Source organism: Metarhizium acridum, assembly GCF_019434415.1.
Source record: "Metarhizium acridum strain ARSEF 324 chromosome Unknown scaffold_276, whole genome shotgun sequence".
Taxonomy (NCBI): Eukaryota; Fungi; Ascomycota; class Sordariomycetes; order Hypocreales; family Clavicipitaceae; genus Metarhizium; species Metarhizium acridum.
This window is the reverse complement of record NW_027094025.1, coordinates 842,405-869,346: the sequence shown is the minus strand read 5'-3', so window position 1 is coordinate 869,346 and position 26,942 is coordinate 842,405. Positions and strand designations below refer to the sequence as shown.

The window sequence follows — 26,942 nt, the reverse complement described above, 5'->3', positions numbered from 1 at the left end:
GCTGTACGGAGTACAGGCTATCTATGCAGGCGTGGTTATGATGCCTGCCATGAGCGGAGGAACCGACGAGTGATGCGGTAGAATTATTCGGTGGTTGTCCAACAGCGCGCTTTGCCATACTGTGCACCATTAGACAACGTGTGTAGAGAAACTGGTCTTGTTCTACTACGCTTGAATAGGAGGTGTGAATCCGGCGATTTGTTATAGCACGGGACATTGGGTCCGGACATGGACGAGCACCGTGCCTGCTGCGTCCAACGTTGCCGAGAACAATGAATGCGACTTGGCGTTATTAGCCTGAGCTTGGCCTCAAGAATCCCTGCAGTGCAGCAGAAGCACAAGGTCATAGCTTGTGTAATTTGAAGCATCTAGAGAGACCCTTATCGAATATAGATGACGTCTGTGTAGCCAATTCAAGAGTGCGTGGGGTTCGTTTTACTCAATGGAACACGATAAGGCGAAGGTGCGTTAGTGGATCCGAGAAATAGGGGCGATCAAGCAAGGAATTCAATGCCATGAAATGATTGTGTCTGATTGTTGCTATTGTTCTATTGAGCGACTATCGAGAGTGTTTGGTGGCGTACGAGGTGGATCCGGACTCGCGTTGCCAACATCATGCATCCTGCTTCGAGGCCCCGAGGTACTCGCACACATGTAAATAAGCAACTCTAGATGACTGAGCGTGCTGGCGAAGTCAACGGCTTTCAAAGGACCTTCTAATTCGCAAAGAAAAGAATTCTAATACTAGTGCAAAATCCCAAGCTCAGGTTCTATCGTCTCCATCGGTTGGCAAACCCCTCTTCCATGCCTCAACAAATGCGGCCTGGAAGGCCAATCTGAGAACCCCGCGGATTGACGGCTCAGCTACGTTCCGAATGCTGTCTGGAACGGCATAATAGACCTGCATGCCAACGGGATCAATACCCGTTCGGTGCCCCCAGATAGCCCGGCCAACATGCATCCTCTTCGCAGTCTCCAAACGCGGCGACAATAAGAACGGGAGGCAGGGCATATAATATAAGGCTTTTCGGCGGCTTGAGGGCTGGCTCGCCGGATAGGACTTCCTGCAGATAGACCACTGGCCATGTGGCGATTGACGAATAGACCAAGTTGGGAAGCATGCCGGTTCCTAGCCATCGTCTTGGAATAAGTGCGTTTCGAATTACCATCTGGAGGAATAGTCGAAGAGTAAAGCAGAGCCACCATATCAACTTTCTTTCCAAGTCTGTGATCCCTGAGACCTGTGGCTGAGATGTGGTTGGTGACTCCATTGAGTAGGATGAATCTGGCGAAAACCGCTGTGTAGAGTGCGTAGAAACTTGACAAATGGTTGGACCAAGTGATGTTTGACGAGTGACGACTTTTCAGGTTTTTAAAAATCAACGGGTTATACTCCCTGGTACAATCAACATGATCGCCCTTTGGATGCCTAATGCATTGCTCATTGGCTTGTTGGTTGCGTTGGCTGACGGGATCAACGCACGGGGTGAAACTGACCAGCCACAGCCACGAGAATTGCTGATGCCGGTCTTGTCTAGCGATTACTTTGGTTGGACAGAAAGCAAACTGTGTCGGCCAAGCCAACACATCTTGCATCTCACTCCGTATGACATGGATATGGCCACCTGCGCCCAGGCCTGTAACAGAGGAAAAAGGCGCCAACCGCTGATGCTGCGGGTGATTACGCTTCTAATTATGTCGTCTTCATCCCTCATGGCTTGGCACTCGCCTCATCCCTCTCTGGGGTGAATTTGAACCCCAGCTCTTCCAAGGTCGTGGCCTTGCAGCCTTGGTCCTCGAATGCCCTCTTTGCTTCTAAGAAAATATTTCGAATCCAAAATTGCTTACGCCCCCACCGTGGCGGCTCCTTGCCCAATTTTGAGGCAGTCATAGCGTAGTCATGCAGCTCGTTCAAGTAGACGCCATCTTGGCCATTGGGCATGATATGCAGCTTGTCGCCAGCCTCCTCTGCCTCTTTGTTCCACCTCAGCATTTCGGGCTTGGGCGGCAGCTGCAGGTGGTTGGACCATATGGCTGAAAATACCGCTGCCTGGGCTTCCGAGATCGGAAATGGGACGATGCGCATATTCAGCGCGGAAAAAACAAGGGTAGGATGTTGGATGTAGAACATGTGCTTGTATAAGCCATGTATGCATGATCCATTCGTGATGAGATCCTTTTCAAGGTTGTTGAGGAACGGGAGACTATATCGGAATCCGGTGCAGAAGATGATGGCGTCAATATCCGTCTCCACGCGCCCGTCTTTGAGTCTCACGCCCTTCTCGTCAACCAGAAACTCTTCGATCCTCGCCAATCTCCCGACAGCCAGTGTGCTGCAGAAATTCCGGCCGTGTCTCGTGTCTAACTGACAGAATGGTTTGTCCCTTGGACACGCTGTTGATTTGGTAGGCAATGTCTAATCCCGACGGCCCGTTACCAACAATGACTGTCTTTTTATCTCTAAATGTATCCATAGAATGATAGTTCTTGGAGTGAATGATGATTGAGGGATGCGTCCGATGGAAGTCCCTTATATTTTTGATATCCGGGACGAAGGGAGTAGAGTAGTGTCCATTGGCCACGACGACAGCGTCAAAGACGTCTTCAAAAACTTGCCCATCGACGGTCGACTGAGCCGTCACCTGCCATTTATCTCGGCCATTCTCAGGCTGCAAAAGGACGCGTTTCACCTGAAAGCAAAACTTGATCAAGTCCCGCACATCCTGAGCGTATTTCACCAGGTAATGCTGTATATCGTGCCGGCTGGGATATATCCAAGACTCTTGCGGAAACTCCAAATCCGAGAACATCATGAGAGATTTGGGGATATTGGCATGCAGCTTGCTGTACATAGGCGATGGAAATATCGGGAACTTCTCATGCGGCACACGGGCTGGTTCATCTGGAGGGTAAAATGGACTTGTCTGGGGAATAGGATTCGGAGCTGGTACAACGGTGTCGTAGTTCCAGACACCACCGACCTCTGCCTGTTGCTCAAAGACTACTATTCGGTCATATGTACCTTGAGCTCGGAGGTATTTTGCAGCGGCCAGTCCACATGGACCAGCGCCGATGACGGCAATGCGCTTGACATTGAATGTGCTCGGGTATATCGAGCCCATTGTGTCGAGATGTGGGAGCGGGGAGTGGTGCTGATGAGAGCTCAAGGAACAACAACCGGTGGAAAGAAGAAGAAGGGGAGTGTCTATGCCAAAACCATCGGCTGAGGACTGGTGTGACTCTTCAAGTCGCACTGAGTAGATGAGTGTTGTCATGCCGCCATTGGATAACGGCGCCGACGTAACGTTAAATGCCGACTGCTTGTGGATTGTTCGAAAGGCGTGCTCCGCTCTTGCTATTAGTCCATCGCCCCATCGCCTAAGCCCACCCAGGCTCAGACTGCTAGTTTGCCAGTTGCCAATCAGCTGCTGACAGTTGACGGCCAATTGGCTTATGCCCCCAGTGCCCATGGCTTGAATGTCTGGACCCTCTGTTCACCGCCTGCCCTTTGAAGATTCATTTTGTTCTCACAAGCTTCTCAGCAGCCATTCAAGCTCCGAACTGGAGCTCCAAGTCCGCAAAACATCACTAATCACATCCACGCGACAACGACTCCCGCTCCCCTTCATTTGCATCACACAGCCCAAACGATGCAGTTGTTGACCCGGGCGATTAGCTCTTCAACTCGTTTTGCATGCTGTTAACACTCACATGACTGTCGTAGGTGCCTCAGATTCTGACCTTCGACATGGCAGATCGAGCGCCGTTGGACGCTCTTCGAGAATCCCTGGCTACACCAATAGCTCAATTAAATCCTGAAATCGCCGATGCAAAGTCCCGCGTTGTCGACGGAGTTGTTACCATTACTTGGCCATACAGTACCGTGACAAAATCGATCGCATTCATCCTCGCCGAGCATGATATCCTGATACGCCGTGACCGTGGACAAATTCGAGTCGAGCTGCGCGGTGCTTCTGGCCAAGCTTTTGCAGATGCGAATATTGGCGGTGGAGACCAACTTCGAATAAGCTTAAATGGTGCTCAATGGACCAATAACGATGCGAAGACCGGTTTGCCAGCCGGAACGCTCGAATGGCAACTGAACTTCACCAGTCGCCTATTGCTTTCTATTCGAAGAGTCGAATCAGCAGGTCCAGAGGTCATTGATGTCAATGCCTCAGAAGACCTTGTCGATGGTGTCTTGGAGCCTCGTCCGGATCCGCGTATGACTCCGCCACCGGGGTCTGTCGGTGTGGAAGACCACGAGGAGATTTCAACTCCTGTCGCACAATCATCTCACTCAACCGTCCTATTGAAACGGCTTGCCTCCGAAACCTTTGAACCAGAAGAGTATGCATCGCCAGCATTCCTAAAACGAGCCAGAGTTTCCTACGGATCTTTATTCGAAGGCGAATTAGACCTATTCGGAGAGGATAAGGAAAAGAATAAAAAGAGCAGACGAAAGTCCCGTTTCAGTATGGGCAATGCTGTCTGGAGGTATAGCAGTCGATCGCCGAGTCCCGAAACAAAAGAATTATCAGAACCGGAAAGTCTGGAAAACGGATCGACAGAAGAGATACGCGCGACCGCGGATTCTAGCCAAATTATCCCGACATCGCAGCGGTCTGCAATGGTTGATGAAGGGTGCCAAACTCAAGAATATGACTTCAGTTCTTCAATACACGTTCAGGTTTCGGCTGAAGCGCATTTTCCTGAGCTAGAGTTGACGGCATCACCAACAGCGGGGTTATTTGCTGAAAGGGGTCCAAGTCTGCATACTCCATCAAGAAACTTATTCAGTCGCTCGCAACTGCATGATGAAGTGTCTGATGTTGCGACGGAACCCCTCGGCTCTCATGTCGCTACTAGTCAACACGATCACAATTTCGGCCTTGGACTGTCGACGACTCATGCAGAAATGGTGCCAAGTGCCTTCGGGACCGTGTCAGCACCGCCAGAGCTGATAGGAAGTCATGAGCGCCTTCTCGAGACCACCGTTGCACCTAGCTACCCTGACTTTGCCACAGCGGACCAAGTTTATGCCGAGCCTATGATGCGCCATGACCAAAACTTGCATTTTCAAGAACATGATGTCCATTCAACAAACCACGGATACCAACATGTTTCTCAACGGCAGAGTCCGACTTGGCATTCCGAAGTTGTGTCTCCATATCCACCAGTCCCAAGCGAGCGTCAAGGTCCACAAGCTGCAGTAATAATAGATGGTTCTCCTCCACCAGAGGTTGAGGCCAGTCGTGGCACTGGTTTTCGTACATCACAAACACCCGCAGAAGATGACGAAGCACCTCAAGATCAGGAAGCCTCCCCAATAGTAGGACAAGCTTCAACCCTAGGACAAGAACAATCCGATTCTGAAGATGATGGAGGTGACATGAAGGGTGAAGACTACGACTTACGGAATCTACGCACACACCCGGGACGATGATGATGAATCTGTATCAGAAGAAGGCTCAGATGCCCCGGGCAGCGATGTCGAGGAGCAGGCCATAGATTCGGAAGAAGATGGCGATACTAGCGAGGACGAGGAGGATGAGGAAGCAAAATACGCGCGGATAACGCAGCATAGAGGCTTTCCAGAGAGGGAACAGGACGAATTTGCTGGATCAGAGAATGAGGAATTAGCAGATGTGGAAGAGGAAGAAGAGCAATTCTATGATGAGGAAGGCATGGATGAAGAGAACGAATACGACGAAGACGAAGAGGTAGACGAAGAATACGACGAGGAAGATTACGAAGAGGATGCAATTGACGAGCTATCAACTCCTAATAACCCAAGAGAGCCGGTTTGTATTGACCTGATATCCGATTCGGAAGATGAGGAAAGAGATGATGAACTCCCGAATGAAGAGCCCCAACACATAATACGAGGAGAACAGGACCAGCGTGAGGACCACACATCACCATATGAAGAGGAAGAAATTGAACAGGTTATCAAGGAGCCTACGACTGCGAGACATCCTGATGACAACGAGGTTGAGGAGGAGGGTGAAGAATCTGAGCCTATAGCAGATGAAGTCACCGAAAGTGAGGCGATTCAACCAAGCACGGCATCTCAAGATGCTGAGGTGGTGGGCGTTACAGAGAAGCAGGAAGCACATGATGAGATGGACGTTGACGAGGTGGCCTCGGAGCCATCCAATCAGAATGCCGTTGAAGAGACTGAAATGTCCGGTATTGTGGCTCAGCAAACCACAAAGGATGATACCCGAGAGATAGCGCGGCATGAGGAGCACGCCACCAGAACCTCACCTGTTGAAGATGCTGGAAACATACCCCATGAGGCGGACGTCTCTGAGGAGCAAACGGTAGCCCATGAGTCCTCCACTGACGGAGCCGATGTTAAGACGATGGAGCCCTTGCCAGCTGAAGATATTCAGGGACCAGCTGCTAAGCTAGGTGAGCCAGCTGTCGAACAGGAACCTGAACAACTAACAGACGAAACCGAAGCCGCAAAGAATGTTCAACTTTCTACACCTACGGAAACACAGGTTTTGGAGAAGACTACGGAACCCTTACCTGCTCAAGAAAAAGAAGGGGAAGAAGATTACAACGATTCCGCTGCCGCCGAGGACCAAATCATGAAGGAATACTGGGAGTATCAATCCCCCACCTACAAAGGTTCTACAGCACACGTCAAGACCGGCGCGGAAGCGGCAACTGAAGCACCTGAGCTAGCAGAACCAGAGGAATCCGACGTCCTGATCACAGTCGCGTCACTGCGTAGCCGCCACCGGTCTCACCAAAAGACCCTGTCTGCTGATTCTACAAGTTCAGCACCTAAGGATCCAAGTGTGCTCTTAGCTCAAGCCAGCAGCCAAACCCGCTCAGATGAAGTCGAGCCGGAGCCAGAGCCCGGCAAGGAACCAAGTTCGCCACGCATGCTGCGCATCATTCGGAGCACCAAGCCCGAGCATCCGGATCCAAGCATCCTCCTCGCCAAATCGTCGGCGGAGCCATCCAAAAGAGACGAAACACCCGGTCCAACAGTCCGGGTGACACGCAGCATGACGGGGCACTCTGAAGAACCTTCCTCCCCTATAGGAATCAGAACATCTAGGCGCGCCGCCACGCCCGAAACTCAAACCACCCATCGTGACGACCAAGTGCTCGTATCCCCCTCCATATCGGGCTCCTTCGTTGATGACGAGTCCCTCTCGGCCCTGAAGCGCCAACTGCAGAAGGACCTGCGCACAAAGCTTCCCGACCACGTCCCCCTTCGCTCCCTCCGCACATCCCTCAATAAGATAGTCGACGTCCTCGCCGTGGCCACATCCACGCCTCCGCAGCCGCACCGTCCTAAGCACGGTCCGAGGGACTACATGCTCGAACTGACACTTACCGACCCGTCTTCTGCGCCGTCTGGCGTCAGTGTAGCGCACATTTTCCGTCCGCACCAAGCCTCCCTGCCTGTCGTTCACAAGGGGGATGTCGTATTGCTACGTCGTGTCACGGTGGTGTCCATAAAGGGTCGTGGTTTTGGGGTCAGGGTCTGTGATGCCTCCGCGTGGGCCGTGTTTGAGATGGGTGACGATGAGATGCTCCCTCAGATTAAGGGACCGCCAGTGGAAGTTGCCGATGAGGAGGTTGAGTATGCGGGCGGGCTGAGGAAGTGGTGGGGAGTGCTGGACCAGGCGGCCAGAGGCAAGATTGATAAGGCTACGCAAAAGGTGGTGGGTTAATCCGATGAATAGTATCCCTGTGCCGGAGGAAACGAGTGTCTGGTCAAATGTTTTACGAAGTTATGATTCGGCTTAATGGAGAGAGGACGCTGTTGGCATGTGAAGCCCGCACATACGGAATCTGCAATTCAAGAAGATGATGCCTTGACGGATAATATTGGTCACTCGTGCATACAGCAGACTGGATCTTGCTACGTGTAATAATGAAAGACAGTCATTTCATTGTCTGGTCTATATAGTTGATTCATGTAGGGGGGTGGATATACGGGGCAAACAATGCACTGCAACAGTCATGCCGCCACGAATAACAATGGACAAGAGTAACACATGCTGTTGCTCATCTCACATGCTTCTTCACAAGAGGAGGTACATTGGGCCGTGACCACTCAAGTAAGTACCTGCTACATTGCCCGCGCGGGACCTAGATCCAGTAGTTCGAGATGCGAGCGGGCCGTGAGTCACCCACACGTGTAGAAAGGCACCACTTTGGAGGTTGGAGAATGCGGGGGGACCGTTTCCGACATCACTTCGTCTCGCGGCTAGCCGCTCAAGCTTGCCCCATTGCCCTCCGATGTGCGGAGGAGAAGTGACGACGTTTGGAACCTTGATGAAATGCTGAGGAGTGCCGCTATTACCCGGCGCAACTGCTCTGGCGTCGCGATTCCCCGTCTTGGTTGCGTCGGGGCGATCTGGTGTTGTGCTCATGGCTGAACGTCCCAGATCATGTTGCCGCTGTGAAAATAACAGTTGCTATTTGCTTAGCAGATTAAAGGAAGGCAAGCTTGCTTACGGAGAGTAATCATGCTGCGCCCAACGTCACGTGTCGTCACAAGGCAACCTGGCATCTTGGCCTCATCCACTATTTTCACATTTCTCTGGCTAGCTAGCTCTTTGTACGGAGTAAGCAATCTCATGTCCTCAGGGATGTTGCGAATCGGAGTATTCCACACATGGATCCAGGGGGTCGAGATGGCGCAAAAGTCAAAGTCAAGCTGTACCTACGAGAGAGGGGCTTTGAACCAAAAACAGCCTTAATTCGCCTCTCGTCTATCCCGCCGGGCTCACAGCCAAGTGCGATAGAACCGATGCGCTGTCAGCCGCAGGCAATTTTACAAACGTAGAACTAGATCCTGACAGAGGCACATAGGGACATGTCGGAAATGCCCAGCTGATGGACTTGTGTGGGGCCGAGGTTAGTTGCCGTTTCACTGTGATGAATGGAATAGACTGCTCAGGGACTCCGTAAAAGATGGTCGCCGTTTTTGTTACCGATGATGCCGAGAGGTGGAGGGCTTTGGGGGTTGGGCTAGACATTACGCCTGTCTATTATACGTCTTGGGCGTTCCCATCAGCCGTGGTGAACAGGATCAAGGTCGTTTTATTAGACGAAGCGATGGCCTTGAAAGCCGAGGCATTTATAGAGAGAAAATTGTCATATGGAATTTGTTGCGGCGAGTGTCCCCGTAAAGGATATTCATGGCTTCGATCTGAACATGCAATTGCTGTTCCCTGGAGTGTATATTGTCACCTCACAGCTCCATTATTGATTCCTCGGTTAGGCTCCTTTATAATGCAACACGAGCATTTCTGCTGCTGGTTCTTACTCCCGACAGCCGGTGTCGAGCCGCCAAGATCAAGGAATAAATGATAGCTCTCAGCAATTGACCTGGTTGACGTGAATCGACCAGCCTTGTATCGAAAGGACTACAATGCTTCCAACCACATCAAGCTAAAGGAGATGGGGCAAAGAGATTTGGGGCACGGATGATGATAATGCCTGGTCTAATTCGAAAGGCGGGAAATGCTGTGCAAAATCAAGGAGGACCCTGCAACCCAGATTCAGAGGCTTGGTGCTTGGCTGGGGCCTGCCCTGGTAGTGGGAGTTGTTGTGATGAAGAATGTTGCAAGTCAACGGAGACATGTGGACTGGATAGATATTGTACGACAGCACCCACTTCAACAACTACTACGGCCATCTCTTCAACAGGCACGATAACAGGTGTTGGCACAGCTACTACCTGGGAAGCTTCGTGTCATAGCAATAGCAATGAAGTCTTCCTAGCAGGATTGCCAGCGACGGTGGTGGCGGCGGCATTCTTGTAATGTTTGATGGATGGCCATGACAAGACCTTGCGATTTGGTCGATAGACCCAGAGACACACCAGTCATTGTAATACAAAGCCGCGGGCTTCTGTCTGTACGCAAAGCAGCTCTCGACGCAAATAGTGCTTTTGTGGTGTTGCGAGATCGCCTTCTGCTGTGGGACAGTAGTCTCAACAGCTGCCATAGAAGAGCGGAACGAACGCCTCCTCAACACGGAGACAAATTCGGTCGGCTAGTCAAACACGTGCAATCAGGATCGTCCCGCACGCTCTTTTCAGAGACTTGGAGAGTGACAATCAATCTGCCCATTCTCAACAAAGGGATCAGCGTCTTGCCAATGTCGAACGACAATCACATGGCGCAGTGGAAGCCGGTTCGGTGCTAGACTCGGTTATCCTCTACTCTAAAGTTCGAAGAAGACGGACTGTAACTTGCCGGATGCCAGCCATTGGATGCATGTGGGCAGACCAAGGTCGTTGGCGTGCATCTTAAACGGTGAACAATGTCATAGGTGGGACAAGCATGTGAAAAGACTGCCTAGGGAGTAGTATGTCCCAAAATGTCATTCGGTGTAACTGTAATTGGACCGGTCCTCAGCCGACAGCCCACGTTGTTGCGAGTGCCGAGCTTCCAACATCCATGCCAGCAAAAGAAAGCCATCTTCATTCAGAAACGGTGGTTGTGGTAAGTCAACGTTCTTCTTCGAAGGCTGGGCTTCGGTTTTTAAGGCGCAACAAGTTCTCCCGCCCGCTGCTAGATTCTCCGCTCGAAACCAAGGATTGTGACCATCAAAGCGAACCTACGAGGATGGGGCGCCAAGGGAACCATGTAGTGTTGTTGTACTGAAACTCTGGTGATGACCACGATGCTGTCCTGCGATGTTATGGTACGGTATATCGTGTTTTGCCTGTAGAATTGGGATGAGACGCGGTTGAAACGTATCGACGACATCGGGCAAGATGGCCCTGGGGTTTGCCAACACCTTTCTTGACACGGTCCGAAGAACTATCGATGACTAATGCGGGCCATGGCAAGCCATGATGCTTCAGACGATTTCACATTTATGCACTTCGCCGCCCCAAACTCAACCATCAATCAAACACATCAGAGACAATGCTACAGTGCCAATTTGCCAGGCTCAAATCCGTAAGGACGAAAGGAGAGCGAGACATATCTCGGAGGCCGGCACACTGCGACAAAACCTGCAACACGGACAGAGACACAGAGAGACCTGTACTTGGGTACTTGGTCGATGGCGTCGGTGACACAGAGACCCTTGTCAAGTCATCGGGGGAAATCGGAAGCTGGGCAGCGAATCGTTAGGAGACTCCACAGCATGGTACGGAGTAAACTTCAAGGAAGCTTGATCAGCTCCGGGCGCAGTACATGGTTGAAACCGAAGCCATTTGCGCAGAAGTCATTTAGGCCACGAGCACAGATAGAATAACGGTTTTTGTCCAACGGATATCCAAGAGTTTGTAAATGGAACCCCACGCGACAGTGAGACTGTCCAATCCAACAGTTGGCACCAAGAGCGCGCCACCCAGGTTGGCATGTCTTGGCTGTGGCACCCGGTAATGTCTTGGATTTGCAGTGGAGCTTCGAGCATGACAGTGGTCCCATTTTGGAGATTTCGTGACGTTGGAGTTGAGCCAAAGTGTCGTGGATTTTGGGCTTTTAGGTTGAAAGTGATGTGGCCAGCACTATGCACAGAATCTCGACGTAATTGGCACACTTTAGTCGAGCGCCCATACATCAGATACCTGTTTCCGGGTGTTTACTAGAAGTGGCGGCGATGGTTGGTTTGTGAGTCAACAACTGCCCGGCATCGAGTCTCACCTCGAGCGTGATGTGCATTTCCTTCTGGTCACTCTCGTACGCAAGCAATGAGACATGATGTGGCGTTTGTACGGACCAAGAAACAGCCCACTACTCCGTAAAAAGAATACAATTCCAGCTTGGGTTCCATCAGCAATCAGCAAAAAGAGCATGGACAAGGACACGAGCATGGAAATGATGGGATGAGCTCCGAACGGCCCAAGGTGGCTGCATGCAAATGTTTGGATATTATTGCGCGCGCCTCCGCCCCAACATACGAGCACAGAGTACACGGAACATGTACATGTACAACAAGTACAATGGATTGTGTAGGGCAGGAGCACAGGCCGCAGCTTCCTTCTCTGCACAATATGTTCAAGCATTAAAATACATACACATACTCCTCCGTATTAACCCCCAGTCTCATTTAAAGATGGCATGAAGTTGCCTGAACGCTCCTGCCTCGTTGCTCCACTTGCTGTGGAGGACCTGCTCACCACGTTTGCACAGCCCAATTACTCGTATGAGCTTGAGAAAACAGTTTCTCCCACATTGCACGCTCAGGACCTCCTCACCAGTGGAAGGTCGGTCTGGGGGAGGCTTCGGCGGTGGAGCCTGGCATCTGCGAGGGCTGTCGCTGCAAGCCTTGCCGTGAGTCGAGACCTAAAGCTAGTGGAAGCATCATGCTGAAATCCAACCAGGAGAGATGCTACCAAGCAGCAACGAGGGACAGCACAGTCACTGTTGTTGAACCAACACGTTTGGAACAGCTCAGCGCCGGCGGAGCAGACGTCAACGGACATGGCGAGGCATCACGCGACGACAAATCCTGGAGAGCCATGCAAACAAGCGGAAACAGTTGTCCAGCTCTTGTCTGGGCGCTGTCCGTATGACAGGGCGGGCCACGCGAGAGACTCGGCAAACAGCGAACCAAACTGCAGCTTGAATGACTGCAGGTTCCAACTTGCAGGGACGATTCTCAGTGGGGACGGGCGGGAGCAGCACCCCAGGTCAAGGTGCAGTAGCGGCCATTGCCAGGGGCAGTGAGCCATCGCGATTCCGGCGAGGCAGAACGACGCAAGGACCCGAAGTACACGGTAGTGGGCAAGTCGACTTTCATCTCACCGGGGTGCCATCCTCCGGCAACGGCCCCCGATCAGCCTGCCATTCTTCCAATGGACAGACGGTCAAGTCGAGCAAATCATCATCAACCTGACTACAGTCCGCGCCCAGGCTTGTTTCGAGCTGGCTTGCAGTCAACTCGGGTCAGGCCACACATGGAGGAGTAATAGCAACAGGGCATTTGTCTTGTCCAGAGTACTTCTGTTGTCATTCGTAGCTTATATCCGAGGCAAAAGACACAAAGCAGTTACAAATGGCCAAAGTCGTCGTGATAGGGCCCCAACAATTTCTGCTGGCAGCGACAACGGCACCAAGCCTAGCTCCAGTCAGTCACCCATCCATGAACATCAATTGGAGCCGTGGCCTTCCTTTGCCAGGCGTGCGGCCCAAATTAATTCCGTCGTGCCCTGCGTTGGGGCAATTTGACGGTATCATATCGATTAATTCGACTAAAGAAAATTGGGATTCAGATTCGCGCCGACGTGGCGCCGTCTGGTTGTCCTTTGGGGCCATTGCCAAACCTCACTCTTGACTATTTCCAATACTATTCTCCGTACATGCAAAGAAGCAGCTGGCAGGAGAAGTGTTTTTCAAGAGACTCAGAACGCAGCACAAACAGAGCAGCATACTTTCGATTTATGCTTTTCGTGGGGTTCTTTTTGCCCTTGCGCGCCGCCACTAGGGAGAAACCGCTTGCAAGGAGCCAACGACCTCGGAAACCTAGCGACTAATCATCATTAGACCTCGGATTCTCAGGCCGGCCGAGCAGTCTGTCAAGCTGCTCCGATTGCACCTCCGGCTGCTTCTACGTGAGGGCGAGCGTCCTGCTGGCCGTCTTGACAACTCGGGCTGTTATTCCTGTGGCTTCTTGGGCGCGCTTAAATTATCTGGAACCCCCAACTCTCACTCATCAGTTATCCATTCCCATTCACCACCCTTCCCCGTCGTCGTGGTCCGTCGTTCTCCGGCGCAACACGCCGCCGCCCTCCGTGGCTCAATCATTTATTTGCATCTCTGCCTCCACCATCACCAGATGTTGATGCCGCGGCATTAACGCTAATCTGGGCTCATTCCATTTTTATTTTTACCTATTTCAATACCTGTTATTCCTCGCCTCCCTGCCTCCCGCCATTTCTTCGTTCTGCCCGCTGACATCTCACTTTGTTGGCCGTCTCCACACCGGCAACGCACCACTTGGTCAACAAGCCCGAAGCTCCAAGGTACAAAGCATAAAGTACCTGGTACTTCTCACCCGAGAGTTTCGTGGGTTCCATTCCACCTCGAGTCCACCCATCCGCAAAACGCATCCTCGAGACCCTTTTTTACTTTTGCCTCTGTCAAGCGTCTTTGGTTTGGATTTTCGAGCCTCTCTTTCGAGTCTTGAAACCCAGCCCCTAGGCGCACTCATACTTGTCAGTCTAGTCCTCCGACAAGCCCCGGTCGATCCCGTTCCCGTCCCTCCCAGTTTGCACTTGCAATTCTTCTGCCCTTGTCACTCCTAGCCATCTCCATCTTCCCCTAGTTGCCTCACATGCATCGGCACCGTCTCTCGACCTTGGTCGCGTCCCCTTGGCCTCCTCTCCGTGGCGGACCGTCATCCCCCAGGCTTTTATTAAATCTCCCATCCCTCGCTGCTGCAGGTGTGCAAGACCCATCCATTTTGACGGCAAGATTCTCAGCTGCTTCCGCCGCCCTCCGCCAGCGTTGCCCTGCTTCTTCCGTATATTTTTCTTCATCAGCTCCCGCTGCTGCATCATTGTCTCCTGCTTCCTCAGCACCCTCTCCCACATCTGCGATTTCTTCTCCTCCTCTGACAGCAATGCCAATGCCGTCGCCTCAAGGCTCTGAAAGCTCAGACGTCTCTACGCCTCGTTCCTCCTCACCCTCATCGTCCATTGGCTCTGGCCGCTCTTCTCGTACATCTGTATCTAATAAGCGAATGTCAATTTCCGGCCGCAGACTCGCTCTCTTCAATCCCATGTCAAGTGTCGACGTCTCTGCTATCGAAGAAGCAATGAAGATGGCAGCTCTTGACCAGCACCGTGGCTATGCCAAGGACACCTATGGCGAAGTCCAGCAAGAACGGAACACGGAGTACTTGGCCAAGTCGCAGGCTGCCGGATATCAAATCATCCGTGAGCCTCTCTGGAATAAGGGTATGTTGTATCTCTCGCGTTCTCCATCACCGATCCTAGCCCGGGCGGTGAATCCAGTAGATACTTGCTTTTGTTCAATATATGCGCGCATTCGGATGGTCGCTCTTCGCATCGTGAAGTAGTCGGTGGGCAATTCCTCGAATGTCATCATACTAACAGTGCCCGCCCATTCGTCTTGCAGGTCTCTCATTTACCCCTGAGGAGCGTGCTAGCAAGAACCTCACCGGTCTCTTGCCGCATGCCATGGAGTCCCTGCAGACTCAGTGCGCCAGAGCGATGAAGATGATCCAGACTCGCCAGACCGGCATCGACAAGTATCTGTACCTTTCAAACCTGAAGGACCAGAACATTGACTTGTTCTACCGCCTTTTGATGGACAATATCCGCGAACTCATGCCCTTGGTCTACACACCTACCATAGGCGACGTCTGCCTGCAGTATTCCAGCATCTACACTCGCCCCGAGGCCCTGTATATTTCAATCAAGCAGCGCAAATCTATTCGAACCATGCTTAGGAATTGGCCCTGCGCTGATCCCGAAATTTGCGTCGTCACTGATGGGTCTCGTATCTTGGGCCTTGGAGACCTGGGTATGAATGGTGTGGGTATTTCGGTAAGCAGAAACAGAACAGCATTTTAGACCTACATCATGGCCCGCCCGAGCATACTGACCAAAACTCCCAACAGATTGGCAAACTAGCCTTGTACACTGCTGCCGCAGGCATTCACCCTGCCAAGACTTTGCCCATTGTCTTGGACTGTGGTACCAACAACGAGGCCAACTTGAAGGACCCCATGTACCTGGGTCTTAGACAGAATCGCCCCTCCTTAGAGGTCCAGCAGCAATTCATGGATGAGTTCATGGAAGCTGTGAAGGAAGTGTACCCCAACATGGTAGTCCAGTTTGAAGACTTTGAGAGTGAAAAGGCATTCAACTACCTGGATCGTTACAGAAACACACACCGAGCTTTCAATGACGATATCCAGGGTACCGGTGCCGTGGTTCTCGGCGGGTACGTTCACTTGAACATTGTATCTTTCCTCACAGCTCCCGGAAGCACATAGACTGACACATCAGTAGATACATCGGTGCTTGCAACTTGTCTGGCGTCCCCATTGAGGAGCAGCGTCTAGTCTTCATGGGCGCTGGCTCTGCTGGCGTGGGTGTTGCCAAGCAGCTTGTTGAGTACTACACTCGTAGAGGATTCTCAGAGGCCGAAGCCCGCGACAAGTTCTTCCTTGTTGACACCAAGGGCCTAGTCACCAAGGACCGAGGTGATAAACTAGCAGAGCATAAGAAATACTTTGCTCGCACTGACAACAATGGCCACCAATTCCGTACTCTGGAAGAGGTGATTGAATATGTCAAGCCCAGTGCCTTGATTGGTCTCGCTGCTACGTTTGGCATTTTCACCGAGTCCGTGGTCCGAGCCTTGAAGGCTTCGGTTGATGCCGGTGGCCTTGGCCGACGTCCTATCCTATTCCCCCTGAGTAATCCCCTAACAAAGGCAGAATGCACGTTTGAGCAAGCCGTACAATGGACCGATGGCTCGGTCATTTTCGCCTCTGGATCCCCATTCCAGTCAATCACCGTCAAGGTTGGTGGTGAAATTGGGGAAGTGACATACCACCCCAACCAGGGCAACAATGTCTATATCTTCCCTGGACTGGGTCTCGGTACCATCCTTGCCAAGGCCTCACGCGTCACGGACAACATGGTGTACACGTCGGCTGAGGCCCTGGCCGGCTCACTGAACTCTGAGGAAATCCACAAGGGCTTGATATATCCCAGGATTGAGCGGGTTCGCGAGGCCAGCGTCATTGTTGCCCGTGAGGTCATGAAGGCTGCGCGACGAGACGGTGTTTCAGAACTCCCCGAAGCCTACTGGCATGAGTGGGAGGAGTGGGGTGATGTTGCCTTGACTGCGTACATCAAGCAGCGCATCTACAACCCTTCCTGCTTCACTGAAGCTCGAGGTCGCCTGTGAGAGAGAAGGGAGGGGCGCGAGAGAAGGTAAAATATGGAAGTCGTGATGAGAGCAATGACATGTCGATAATATGAGTCTGGCAATGTAAGGGGGGAGGGCGGAGAGCTCGGTCAACGAGTTCCAGAGCCGGGGAACAGGTTTTCAATAATGGATATGAGTCTCCAAGGTGGCGTTTGTTTTTTCCTGTTTTGTTTGTCTTTGAGAAACCAGCCTGAGCGAAGACAACTGGGCGACTACCACTCAGCGATATATATGTATATATATACCTGAATGTATGTTTCCATGCTTGCACATACTAGACATTCGTTAGCCATAGTCTTCCATTAGCGTGTGCCTACCCTTGAGGCGGCGAGATAATTGAATCAACTGTCGAGAACATGTTGCATATGCCACTGTGCGTTTTCAAGTTGGTGTCGTGTCGACGTTCCCGTAGAAGAGTAGTATCAGGGTACCCCACACTTGGATTTTTGGCAAAGGGTCAGGCACAGTTACCACAAGTGGTGACAAAGTTTGTAATCCGTTGCCGGTAACTGGCCGATCTGGGTGAAGAAGTCCAGTGTGGATGCTCCGTCACCCAGTGGCCCAGACGGATGCGGGGAGGCGAGCGATCTCGTCGGTCAACCGGGACGGCTCCGCTCCTCCATACTTCAGGTCCCCCAGAATCCATGGTGAGGGCCGGGGAAGAGTGTGGGATACGGAAACATTTCTCCTGCCGCGGTGTTTCTTCCCAAGCCTTTGCGCGCCGCATATCCGGGGCTTTGTTTGACCACAGCGGGTGCCGGCTCAAAGACGAACAGTTGCAGGGTGGATCGTCACGCCCGTCTCGTTTGGAACACGTCTTGTTCCTAGGCGGCGAGAGGGAAGGAAATGTGATGGATGGGATAGGGGAGTCTTGGTGGCAGGGAACAAAAAGGGAATATCATACAACGTTTGGGGCTCGGAGGTAGCCTCGGCGGGCCGCTATCCCCCTCGGAGGGTCGGAAGGCCGAGGGGTTTATGTCGGGGACCGAGGCGGGCCAAGCGGTAGATTACCCTGGAGGTTTGGCAAGGAGGCGTCTGGGGACGGGCAGCACGGGGTCTGGGGAAAAGTCCGGAGAGGGCATGGGGAAAAGGGATGTGTTATATTTTCAAGACGTTCGTTTATTGGTTGGTTTTTGCTTGAGCTTCTAGACGTGGTGCTTTTTTTTTTTTTTGGATTTTGCTGTTTGATATGCACGATACGTGTTTTGCTTTCACGATTCATGGCATTCATGTGCTTCTGAACACTCTAGCTGACAAATTCAACGACTGGTCAGAGCCTGGGCTCTCGAATCGTGATGGGAGCTGAGCTGGTCCCATTGTCTGCACCACGTCAACTGCGCGAGTATGTATATTGCTTGGGATTGACCGGATCCGGGGTGGAGAGCTGTCTGAGCGGAACCTAAATGGCCGGCGATGATGAAGATCTATGGACACACACGCACACCGCAAACCGGAGGGTCAAAGCCCAGGACGACGGGACAATCGGCCACGCCATCTGGCGGCAGTGCGATGCTCCCCAGGGCCCGCGGATTACAAGGCCCAAGTCCGTGGACCATGGACCTCTCTTTTTTTCTTTCGTAAATATCAAAGATGCCCCGCCTCCCCCGTCCTCGACGCACGCCACTTTTGCGGTGACAAATACTCCTGGCTTGTGGAGTTTTGCTTCACTGCGCCTTACAGACGCTGCATTCGTGTAGAAACAGCGGTTGCAACAAGGTCAACGGAATGGCAATTTAGTCAGCAGGATCACCGGCCCGGATCCGCTCGATTGAAAACGGCATGACGAAAGGCCGGGGTGGCCGGAATGGAAGAGGGGGAAGAAAGCCCTGCAGACGCTGCCATGACATGCGATCTGCAAATACGGGACAGGCTGCTTTAAAGAGAGAAACAAAAAGGGTGAGAAGGGTGCTGCTCACGGGGGCAAGCCACAGGTTGCTTTCAGCTCACCACCTGGAAATAAAATGAGATGGCTGCTCCACTGGCCCGAAAAGTTTGCCGAAGACGGTTGCGTGTGAATCGGCTGCCCATGTAGACTCGCTGGGCGTTTTGCACTTGTGGTGTGCTGCCGCAGAGGCCGGCTGCTACACGTCACCGGGTGAGTGGAGATTTACGATGCCAAAGGGTGTCATTCACGGCCCTTTGGGTGCAGGAGCACGTCAATTTCTGGACGATTTCTGAGGGTGGCACGTCCCGGGGCTCCGGGTGTGTGCATGGAAGTGATGGGCTGAGGTGAGGTTTGACTTTTTCCCCGCGGGGCGGGATGCTGACCATCAGATCGGGAGCTGGGGTTGTCGGTCGAGGTGGTGATGTTATTGATGTTGAGGCTGAGCTGAGACATGATATCAAATGGGCGACATTCGCCATTGTTCTGGTGCTGCAACTGGCGCGCACATGAATACAAGCAAACAGGCAACCCCCGGTGACATCTTCGCCGGCGAGTGAAGTCGACTCCAAGTGACAAGAACCGGAGTCATGACACATGCAGCTTTCTTGATTCATCTTGGGTTGTTGTAGTGTAAGGGCCATGGGCAAGGCCAAGGCGACGACGCGTCAACCCCTTCCCCTACCCCGTACTCCGTACCCCAGATGCAGTTCCAGTTGACGTGTTCTGGGCGAAGCATTTGAAGCAAACCATTGAACTACTAATCTCTTTAGCTGTTGGAAGCCTTCATGCTGTGGGTGAGCCGCTGCCCCACACGTTGAGCAATACAACGTCTGGCGGTGCGTGATTGGTCTCGCGGATAAAACAGAGGCTGGTACTAGTAGTAGTAATGTGTACAGACTAGACTTATATAGTACATGGAGGCAACTTGGCATAGCTTGTAGATTTATAGGAGCGTGAGGGACTATTTATCCAACCTTATCCGATTGGCCCGCGACCCCACTAATGTGGTCCGCACAAGGCCTCAATGTTCGAACAGCTAAAGAACCACAGTGTGGCGCTGCCCTCGCCAGGCTTTTTAAGAAGACTTGGTTCAATGACAGATGTGCAGACGTCTCGAGCAAGGTTTTTGTTTGGAATACGTTAGATTTCACCATCTTTCGTGTGCAGGCCGCAGATTGGTCCACCAATAGTGCCAGACAATAACTACTACTTGATGCATGTACGCGCACCAGTTGACCCCTGCCGCTTGCCACGCCCTGTTGACATCTGGAAGAAGAACCAAAAGACCAGGCGCAAAAGTCTGCCGTCTCCCGTGACAGACGGACCACGGCAGGGGTGCGTGTTGGGGAAAAAACGGCCTGCAGCTTCGCCTTTTTGGCACATTGCGGGCGTGAGAAATTGTAGCACGGCCGCGGTTGGATCTACAGCGACGGGGGCGGCTGCAAAGCAAGCGCTCCTTGCGCGGGTCATCCAAGATACTTGGTTATTTTTTACTATTTTTATTTTTTTAATACAAAAAAGGAACACGTCAGTGACTCCGTGCTGGAGTTGCGACAGGCCCCTTGAAAGGGATAAAACATGGGGTACGAGGGGCCAACAGAGTTCAAGGCAAGTTCCGGACGTGGATCTGCAACCAAGCGACTGGTCCAACCGCGACTGGAGGATTTCACACCATGCGCTTAGGCTAGCGTTTCGTTGGAAACTGGTCGCGGGAGTTGGGCTGCGTTGGCTGCGGGGGGGCACGCTCGGTAGGTTGACGAGCACAGGACGCGGCAAGAAGCCATCGTGGTCCACGGACGGCGTTGGGGAGGGTCCTGCTCCGTAATGCCATGGCCACGGTGAAGACTGGACGCGGAAACCTTGCGCCCCTTGACTGCAGCTCACCGTGAGGAGAACCGGTGATCCACGCTCTTGGACGGAACGTGAAAGCGCCACTTCCACCGGATGCTGGAGGGCCTCGTCTGGTGGAGCAGCCCGTGATGATGACGGTAGCCGCTAGTTTTCATCAGCAGTGCTAGCACGCTGTCAATCAAGTGCAGCATTTTGCGGGCGAGAGCCAGAGGAGAGGGAGAGAGAGGGCAGCAATGACGCCCACTCTCCAGACAGGACGCAGACGAGTTCGAGTCGAGCCGAGTCGTCCCGTCATCCATCGGCAGGCCTTTGGCAGCGCAAAAGAGTACGGAGCCCTCGGGCACCACAAGTTGCCCAGGCACAGGCCAAGGTAAGAAAAAAAGGGCAGCCAATACCGATCAAGGTGAAGGGCGCAATGTCACGCAGCGTGCCATTCCATGGCGGATCCCCACACATCCCCCATATTCAACATGACCTCGAGTGCACGACGCCACATCCACTCCGGCCTCGCAGCCCAAAGGTCGGACGGGGCCTCGTCAAGGCGTGCGGTGCGGGCCTCCGGTACTGGAGGCGAGGCGCAATCCCACGTCAAGAACCAGCTACCATGGCCGTGAGTGAATTCGTCAGATATAATAGCTTTCCACGCCCCCCGGAGTCACGAAACCCACCCCCGGATTTATTTACCCGACCTTGTCAGAAAGGAGAGCTTCGTCCTTTTTTTTTCCTCCTCTTCTCTTCTGCTCTGCTTCGGCATCATCCTTCATCCTTTGGACCGCCTCCGCTCTTGGGATTTTTGTGTGTGTAGCTTGTCGACTCGAGGCCGTTTATACGGAGACTGCGCACCAGTTTACACTTTTCACTAGCAACCGTTCTAGCACCGAGCGGAAATTGGGCAGCGGCTACGGAAAATCGTCCATTGCGTCAGCAACTATCCCGCAACTTCTTTATCTTAGAAAGAAGGAAGAAGAGAAAAATCCGTTTCGAGACTCAATGAGAAGCTACGGCGATCAGCATCCCTGGAGCAGAAGAATAGCGCCAATTGAAAGACACATTCAGCATCTGACCTGCGTCACGGGCAATTTACATTCCAACGACATACATCCTTGACTGGAAGTGGAATACGTTTTTTCTCTCAAGCCTCATATTTATTCAATCAGCACGGCCGACAAATTTGCCGTATATTTTTTTTTTCTAGAACACCCATCGACAGGAGGACGTGGGAGACCCAAAAAGAAAACTACACAATGGCATCGGAATCAATAAATGGCGCCTCGCCGGCCTCGTCACAATCAGACTCGGGCGACAAGACCAACAGCAAGAAGAGAGCCGCGGGGGGCGACGAGTCCAACGGCCCTCAGAAAGTCACCAAGCGCAGAGCCGCCCGGGCTTGCGTGTCGTGTCGCGCGCGAAAGGTGCGCTGCGACGTGGTTGAGGGAGCACCCTGTGGCAATTGCCGCTGGGATAACGTCGAGGTGAGCTCTCAACTCTTTCTTTTTGGACGGCTGCATATTTTTTTTTTTGCCTTTTGTTGCCGTTTACCTTGTTTTTATTCTTGATGCTTATTTTTGGGCGCTTGACAAGCTAACCTCTTCTCAGTGCATCGTGCAGGAGAGCCGTCGGCGAAAGTAAGTGGAATTGGAGCCCCCGCTTGAATTTGATCCGATTGCCCGCTCCCGGCGCCCCCGGAAATGCCCCGTTCACCCGTGCTGCCTGCTTTATTTTTCTTGCAAATATGGCCACGTCCCCGCCTCATCCGCTTTTGCCATTGACTATCTGGGCTGCTTCCGTGCCATACTGCGAGGCAGTTGGTGGCCTTCTGGTCCGCCGTCTGCTGCGCTCCAGCGTCAGAGCTGAATTCCTTCCGAAATGTCCATCTTTCAAGCTGACACCGCGTCTTTTTATCAGAAAGAATCTCGTCACCCCCAGCGCCGGGGGCCCAGGCTCAGCCGAGGCACAGCTCCGTGCCACCACTGCCACCACCGCCGCCGCCGGCTCAACGTCCCTGGCCACGCCGCCGCTGTCCATGAGCAACCCTGACGTTTCGCACATGCACCGAACCGGCAGCGTGTCCGCCTTTTCGTCAAACAGTCCCGACGGAGCGACGCCCTTGTTGCCCAAGAACAGTGACGGCCACGTGCCGCATATGCTCTGTAAGTTTTTTGACGCAAAAACTTCTCCTTTTTTTTTTTTTTTGGGAATGGCCCCACGGGCAGAGCTCCCCTTTTCAGCCCTTGACCACCCGTTCGGTGTGGGCTGGCCTCCCTCACCTCCACTCACCTCGCCTCCCGATGGGCCCTCGTCGTTTTCACAAAAACATGGACCCATTGGTATGACGCCGCGGCGGATGCGCTCTTCCGGCGCCGACACTCCGCATTCAGAGGGCTCTCTCCAAGTTCAATGGCCCCACATTCCCCAAACTTGACCCTCGTGCCTCTCTGCCCCACATGATCATCACCACGAGTTCCTGCTTGACGACGGCTGTTTTCACATGTGAATTGGCTTGTGCAAAATCTTATTTTGGATCTGCTCGTGGCGTTGCCAAAGGCGGCGGGGGCACACATGAGAAGGACAAGGCGCTTGTGGAGTTGTGACTACCAAACACTTGACCACTTGACCCCTTGTAGACGCATTCAGCCAAGCCATCAATGACCCGGTAAGCTAACCGTGCCGACTTGACAGATCAACGATCCGGATATCGCCATGACAGCATCGTCAGCCAGGTACGGCATTCTTTTTGCTGTTCCAACACCCCCCGCCCACGCCGTTACTAACAAAGGGGTTCTAGACTTCGTCCTATGGAAACGGCCGCACGGCGCAGTTCCTAAACTCGCTCGAACTCCCCGATGCCGGATCCCAGCTTCCCGCGTTTGTGAGGCCGCTGCCTGCAAAGATCGCCCCCGAGGATGTGCAGTATCTCGCGCTCAAGGGCGCCTTGACGCTGCCCAACGTTTCGCTGCAGAACGCGCTGCTGCAGAGCTACATTGAGTACGTCTATCCGTACATGCCGCTCATCGACTTGCACCACTTCTTGAGCATTGTCGATCGCAGGGATGGCGTCAACGGCCAGACGAGCTTGCTGCTCTACCAGAGCATCATGTTTTCGGCGACGGCCTTTGTCGACATGAAGCATTTGAGGGAGGCGGGCTTTTCGTCAAGAAAGGCTGCTAGAAAGGCGTTTTTCCAAAAGACAAGGGTATGTTGTCTCTCTCTCTTTCTTTTTTTCTTTTCTTCTGTGAATTTTCCTCCCTTGAACAACAGATTCGTGACACGACGAGTATCGCATGTGCTGACCGACATTGTGCTAGCTCCTCTACGACTTTGACTATGAACAAGACCGCCTCGTGCTCGTCCAGTCCCTGATGCAAATGACATACTGGTACGAGACCCCCGACGACCAAAAGGACACCTGGCACTGGATGGGCGTTGCCATTTCCCTCGCCCACACCATCGGCCTGCACCGCAACCCCGGGTCAACGTCCATGTCCACGTCCAAGCAGCGCCTCTGGAAACGCATATGGTGGTCGTGCTTCATGCGAGATCGCCTCATTGCCCTCGGCATGCGCCGCCCGACCCGCATCAAGGACGAGGACTTTGACGTCCCCATGCTCGTGGAGAGCGATTTCGACATGCGGCCCCTCGCCGAGGGCGTCAGCGTCGTGCCCCCCGAATGCACCCTCATGCGAGACGTGGCCATGCAGCGCCAGCTGGCCGCCATGTGCATCTCCAAGGCGAAGCTGTGTCTCTGCATCAGCCACATGCTCAAGACGCAGTACTCGGTGCTCATCCGTGACAAGGTCAAGCCCGAGAACACGACAAACAGCACCATGATGCTGTTCCCCAACAAACAGATGGACAACGTGGACGGCGTCAACACCGTCGACCTCGAACTCAGCGCCTGGGCCGCCTCGCTCCCGGATGTCTGCCAGTACCGGCCCCTGAACCCCCTCGACGTCAAGGACGGCAGGTCGACCGTTGCCATCCAGCGAACCCTCCTGCACATGGTCTACCACACCACCGTCTCGGCCCTCCACCGCCCCCAGTTCCTGCCCTCGTCGCCCACCCAGGCGCCCACCACGTCTCGCCAGGTCCAGGAAATGTCCCGCCTGCGCGTCCGCGACGCCGCCGCCCAAATCACCCGCATGGCCGCCGAGCTGCAGTACCTCCGGCTGGAGAAGTTCCTCCCCACGACGGGCGTCACCGTCATCCTCCCCGCCATGATCATCCACCTCCTCGAGATGAAGTCGCCCTCCCCGCAGGCCCGGGACCGCGCCACCCGGGGCTTCCGCCAGTGCATGCGCGTCATGGAGAAGCTGCGCGAGATTTACGCGGCCGCCGACTACGCAACGGGCTTCCTCGACGCCGCCCTCCGCAAGGCCGCCATCGACATCAACGCCAACGCCGGCCACCAGGCCCTCTCGGCCATGAAGACGGATCTGCCCGCCGGGTTCGGCGCCCAGACCACGCCACCCCCGGACAACCTGCCGTACATGACGGCCTCGGAGTCCCTCTTTACCGAGAGGCCCAAGCCCCTCAGGACCATGCCCATGCCGCCCCCGGCCACCGTCAACGCCGCCGCCCTCGAGCTCTCGGCCAACTCCCCGCCCCAGACGGACTTTGACTCGGCGCAGCTCACGCCCAGCGCGAGCGGCCAGTCGGAAGCGCAGCTCGTCGACCTCGACACAATGGACCTCGACTTCATGCAGGGCCACGACGAGTTTGACTGGAACGCCGTCGCCGGCACCGACTTTGACGTCGACCAGTGGCTGCAGTTTCCCGACGTCGGCTCCAATCCCAATCCCAATCCCAACCCCAACCCTATTGGGGCGGACGACTTGGCCGTCGGGCTGTTTGACAATGCCAGCACGGCAAAGTTGATGGAGGAGACGCTGGATCTAACGGCGTTGGATAACGAAGGGGACACGAACATGGGCGTCGAGGCTGTGCAGCTAGAGGCTAGTGTTATGTAATTTTTTTTTTCTTTCTTCTTTCTTCTTATTTTTTTGGGACGGTTCGTTTTGCTTTGGTCATATAGGATGCATTCACGGCGCCAAGTGTACTATCGGTCAAAGGGAATGAGAAATGACTCTTGATGCAATCACTCCGTCTTGTGTCTGCCCGTGACGTTGTGTAGCTCCATCATTTGCCACGGTCTGGAGTTAATGAGTCTGATGACAAGCCGGTCTGCTCAACCGTACAGGGCAGCATGATGAACGTATATACAAGGGAGGTGGACTCTTAAGATGGGATTTAATATGACGTGCTGATGGGAGCAAAGATGGCTCCTTGGGCTGTCTGAAAAGGGAGAGTGAGACTTGCTTGTTGGGCCAGAAGGCTGGTGCTTGTGTGCGGAGTATTCAAGGAGGAGATTGCTAACTTGGGTTTGGACGAACTCTTGAGGTGTAGGAGAGTTGTGTTGTGGGTGTGCCTTTTGTGATTCAAAAGGCAGGCGTGTACTCCGTATTGTTCAGGTTCGGGACTTCGCATGGTTGGGATAGTGCGGGGGTATCTGATGTTGTTGATCTTGTAAATTGTACGCCAAATACCCTGTACATGCCTGGGTACCTACCTAGGTAGGTACCTAGAGGTAGGTATCGCAAATATGTTGCAGGCCTTTTGTACCAACGTATACCCTAGAGGCAGCGAAGGCTCCAACGATGTGTCTTGCGAGTATTAGGGCCAATAAGCAGTCTCGACTAATCGGTACTTTTATTATCGCTTTAATCTTACGGAGTACCAAAAAAGGAGTATCAATAATTCGATTACAGGGTTCTGCCGGGGGGTCCAGGGTCTTGTGGAGAGAGATACCTCTCTGGAGCCTTCGAGGATGAGTGGTGCTGGTTGCTAAGTACTCGGTGTGCTCTTTTTTGGTGATACCGTGTCTAACCTACTGATGTTAGTGTTTGGAACATTCGAGTGCACATTGTGAACCTCAGAGTGCCACGTCCATTACCCGTCTGTTGCAGCAGGACTCAGTTGGTACTTGTAATGGCTCATTCTCGTTCTGCCACAAGTCGACTGATCATTAATTAGTTAGCAGTCATTTAATATCTCTGTAATCACATGGTGCGGCATGTGTCCAAAGCTTCGTTATTGTGTCCCGAGCGTGGTTGAGTTGGCCAGGTTTCCAAGACCGGCTTCCACTTCATTGCATCAAGGCTCCTTGTGACAATCTGCTCCACCGTGTTTGAGCATCTCTCCGGGTTTATGCAGGCTAATGCCCATCAACACCGTTGCGTAGAGCATCATCCGTGTCGTACCAGCGTTAGGGCTCACAGGAATGCGGCAAAGGCGGGGCCCCT

The 26,942-nt window shown here is 53.3% G+C and overlaps 8 protein-coding genes across 10 annotated transcripts; 5 read left to right on the top strand and 3 right to left on the bottom strand.

The window, feature by feature from the left end:
• Nucleotides 1-917: 917 nt before the first annotated feature.
• J3458_013309 (uncharacterized protein) lies at nucleotides 918-1,271 on the bottom strand (the record flags this gene model as incomplete). Its single annotated transcript, XM_066120368.1, has 1 exon — nucleotides 918-1,271. The coding sequence occupies one exon, from the start codon at nucleotides 1,269-1,271 to the stop codon at nucleotides 918-920; it is 354 nt and encodes a 117-aa protein (XP_065974655.1).
• A 440-nt stretch (nucleotides 1,272-1,711) lies between these two features.
• FMO1_2 (monooxygenase) lies at nucleotides 1,712-2,131 on the bottom strand (the record flags this gene model as incomplete). The annotated part of the gene is made up of 1 exon (XM_007816547.2): nucleotides 1,712-2,131. The coding sequence occupies one exon, from the start codon at nucleotides 2,129-2,131 to the stop codon at nucleotides 1,712-1,714; it is 420 nt and encodes a 139-aa protein (XP_007814738.2).
• A 154-nt stretch (nucleotides 2,132-2,285) lies between these two features.
• Nucleotides 2,286-3,470, bottom strand: FMO1_1 (monooxygenase; the record flags this gene model as incomplete). Its single annotated transcript, XM_066120367.1, has 1 exon — nucleotides 2,286-3,470. One exon carries the CDS (start codon nucleotides 3,468-3,470, stop codon nucleotides 2,286-2,288), a length of 1,185 nt encoding a protein of 394 aa, XP_065974654.1.
• A 278-nt stretch (nucleotides 3,471-3,748) lies between these two features.
• On the top strand, nucleotides 3,749-5,446 carry J3458_013306 (uncharacterized protein; the record flags this gene model as incomplete). The annotated part of the gene is made up of 1 exon (XM_066120366.1): nucleotides 3,749-5,446. The coding sequence occupies one exon, from the start codon at nucleotides 3,749-3,751 to the stop codon at nucleotides 5,444-5,446; it is 1,698 nt and encodes a 565-aa protein (XP_065974653.1).
• Nucleotides 5,447-5,687: 241 nt separating this feature from the next.
• Nucleotides 5,688-7,700, top strand: J3458_013305 (uncharacterized protein; the record flags this gene model as incomplete). The annotated part of the gene is made up of 1 exon (XM_007816548.2): nucleotides 5,688-7,700. One exon carries the CDS (start codon nucleotides 5,688-5,690, stop codon nucleotides 7,698-7,700), a length of 2,013 nt encoding a protein of 670 aa, XP_007814739.2.
• A 4,359-nt stretch (nucleotides 7,701-12,059) lies between these two features.
• J3458_013304 (uncharacterized protein) lies at nucleotides 12,060-12,514 on the top strand (the record flags this gene model as incomplete). The annotated part of the gene is made up of 2 exons (XM_066120365.1): nucleotides 12,060-12,272; nucleotides 12,323-12,514. 2 exons carry the CDS (start codon nucleotides 12,060-12,062, stop codon nucleotides 12,512-12,514), a joined length of 405 nt encoding a protein of 134 aa, XP_065974652.1.
• Nucleotides 12,515-14,562: 2,048 nt separating this feature from the next.
• J3458_013303 (uncharacterized protein) lies at nucleotides 14,563-16,886 on the top strand (the record flags this gene model as incomplete). The annotated part of the gene is made up of 4 exons (XM_007816550.1): nucleotides 14,563-14,899; nucleotides 15,081-15,511; nucleotides 15,586-15,911; nucleotides 15,980-16,886. 4 exons carry the CDS (start codon nucleotides 14,563-14,565, stop codon nucleotides 16,884-16,886), a joined length of 2,001 nt encoding a protein of 666 aa, XP_007814741.1.
• Nucleotides 16,887-21,344: 4,458 nt separating this feature from the next.
• CTF1BETA (Cutinase transcription factor 1 beta) lies at nucleotides 21,345-26,690 on the top strand. Of its 3 annotated transcripts, XM_066120362.1 has the most exons (6): nucleotides 21,345-22,115; nucleotides 22,240-22,268; nucleotides 22,549-22,793; nucleotides 23,323-23,363; nucleotides 23,429-23,836; nucleotides 23,949-26,690. In XM_066120362.1, the coding sequence occupies exons 1-6, from the start codon at nucleotides 21,888-21,890 to the stop codon at nucleotides 25,608-25,610; spliced, it is 2,613 nt and encodes an 870-aa protein (XP_065974649.1). In that variant the 5' UTR covers nucleotides 21,345-21,887; the 3' UTR covers nucleotides 25,611-26,690. The 3 variants fall into 3 exon arrangements, with proteins under 3 accessions (XP_065974649.1, XP_065974650.1, XP_065974651.1); XM_066120363.1 differs by having other exon boundaries at nucleotides 22,240-22,793; XM_066120364.1 differs by having other exon boundaries at nucleotides 22,549-23,836; nucleotides 23,949-26,402.
• Nucleotides 26,691-26,942: the final 252 nt, after the last annotated feature.

Bases quoted from the DNA above. Each gene is read 5' to 3' on its own strand.
- CTF1BETA (XM_066120363.1), top strand. From the start codon at position 21,907: ATGGCGCCTCGCCGGCCTCGTCACAATCAGACTCGGGCGACAAGACCA. The intron at 22,794-23,322 runs GTAAGTTTTTTG...CCGACTTGACAG, and splicing joins CCACGTGCCGCATATGCTCT to ATCAACGATCCGGATATCGC. The intron at 23,364-23,428 runs GTACGGCATTCT...AAGGGGTTCTAG, and splicing joins ATGACAGCATCGTCAGCCAG to ACTTCGTCCTATGGAAACGG.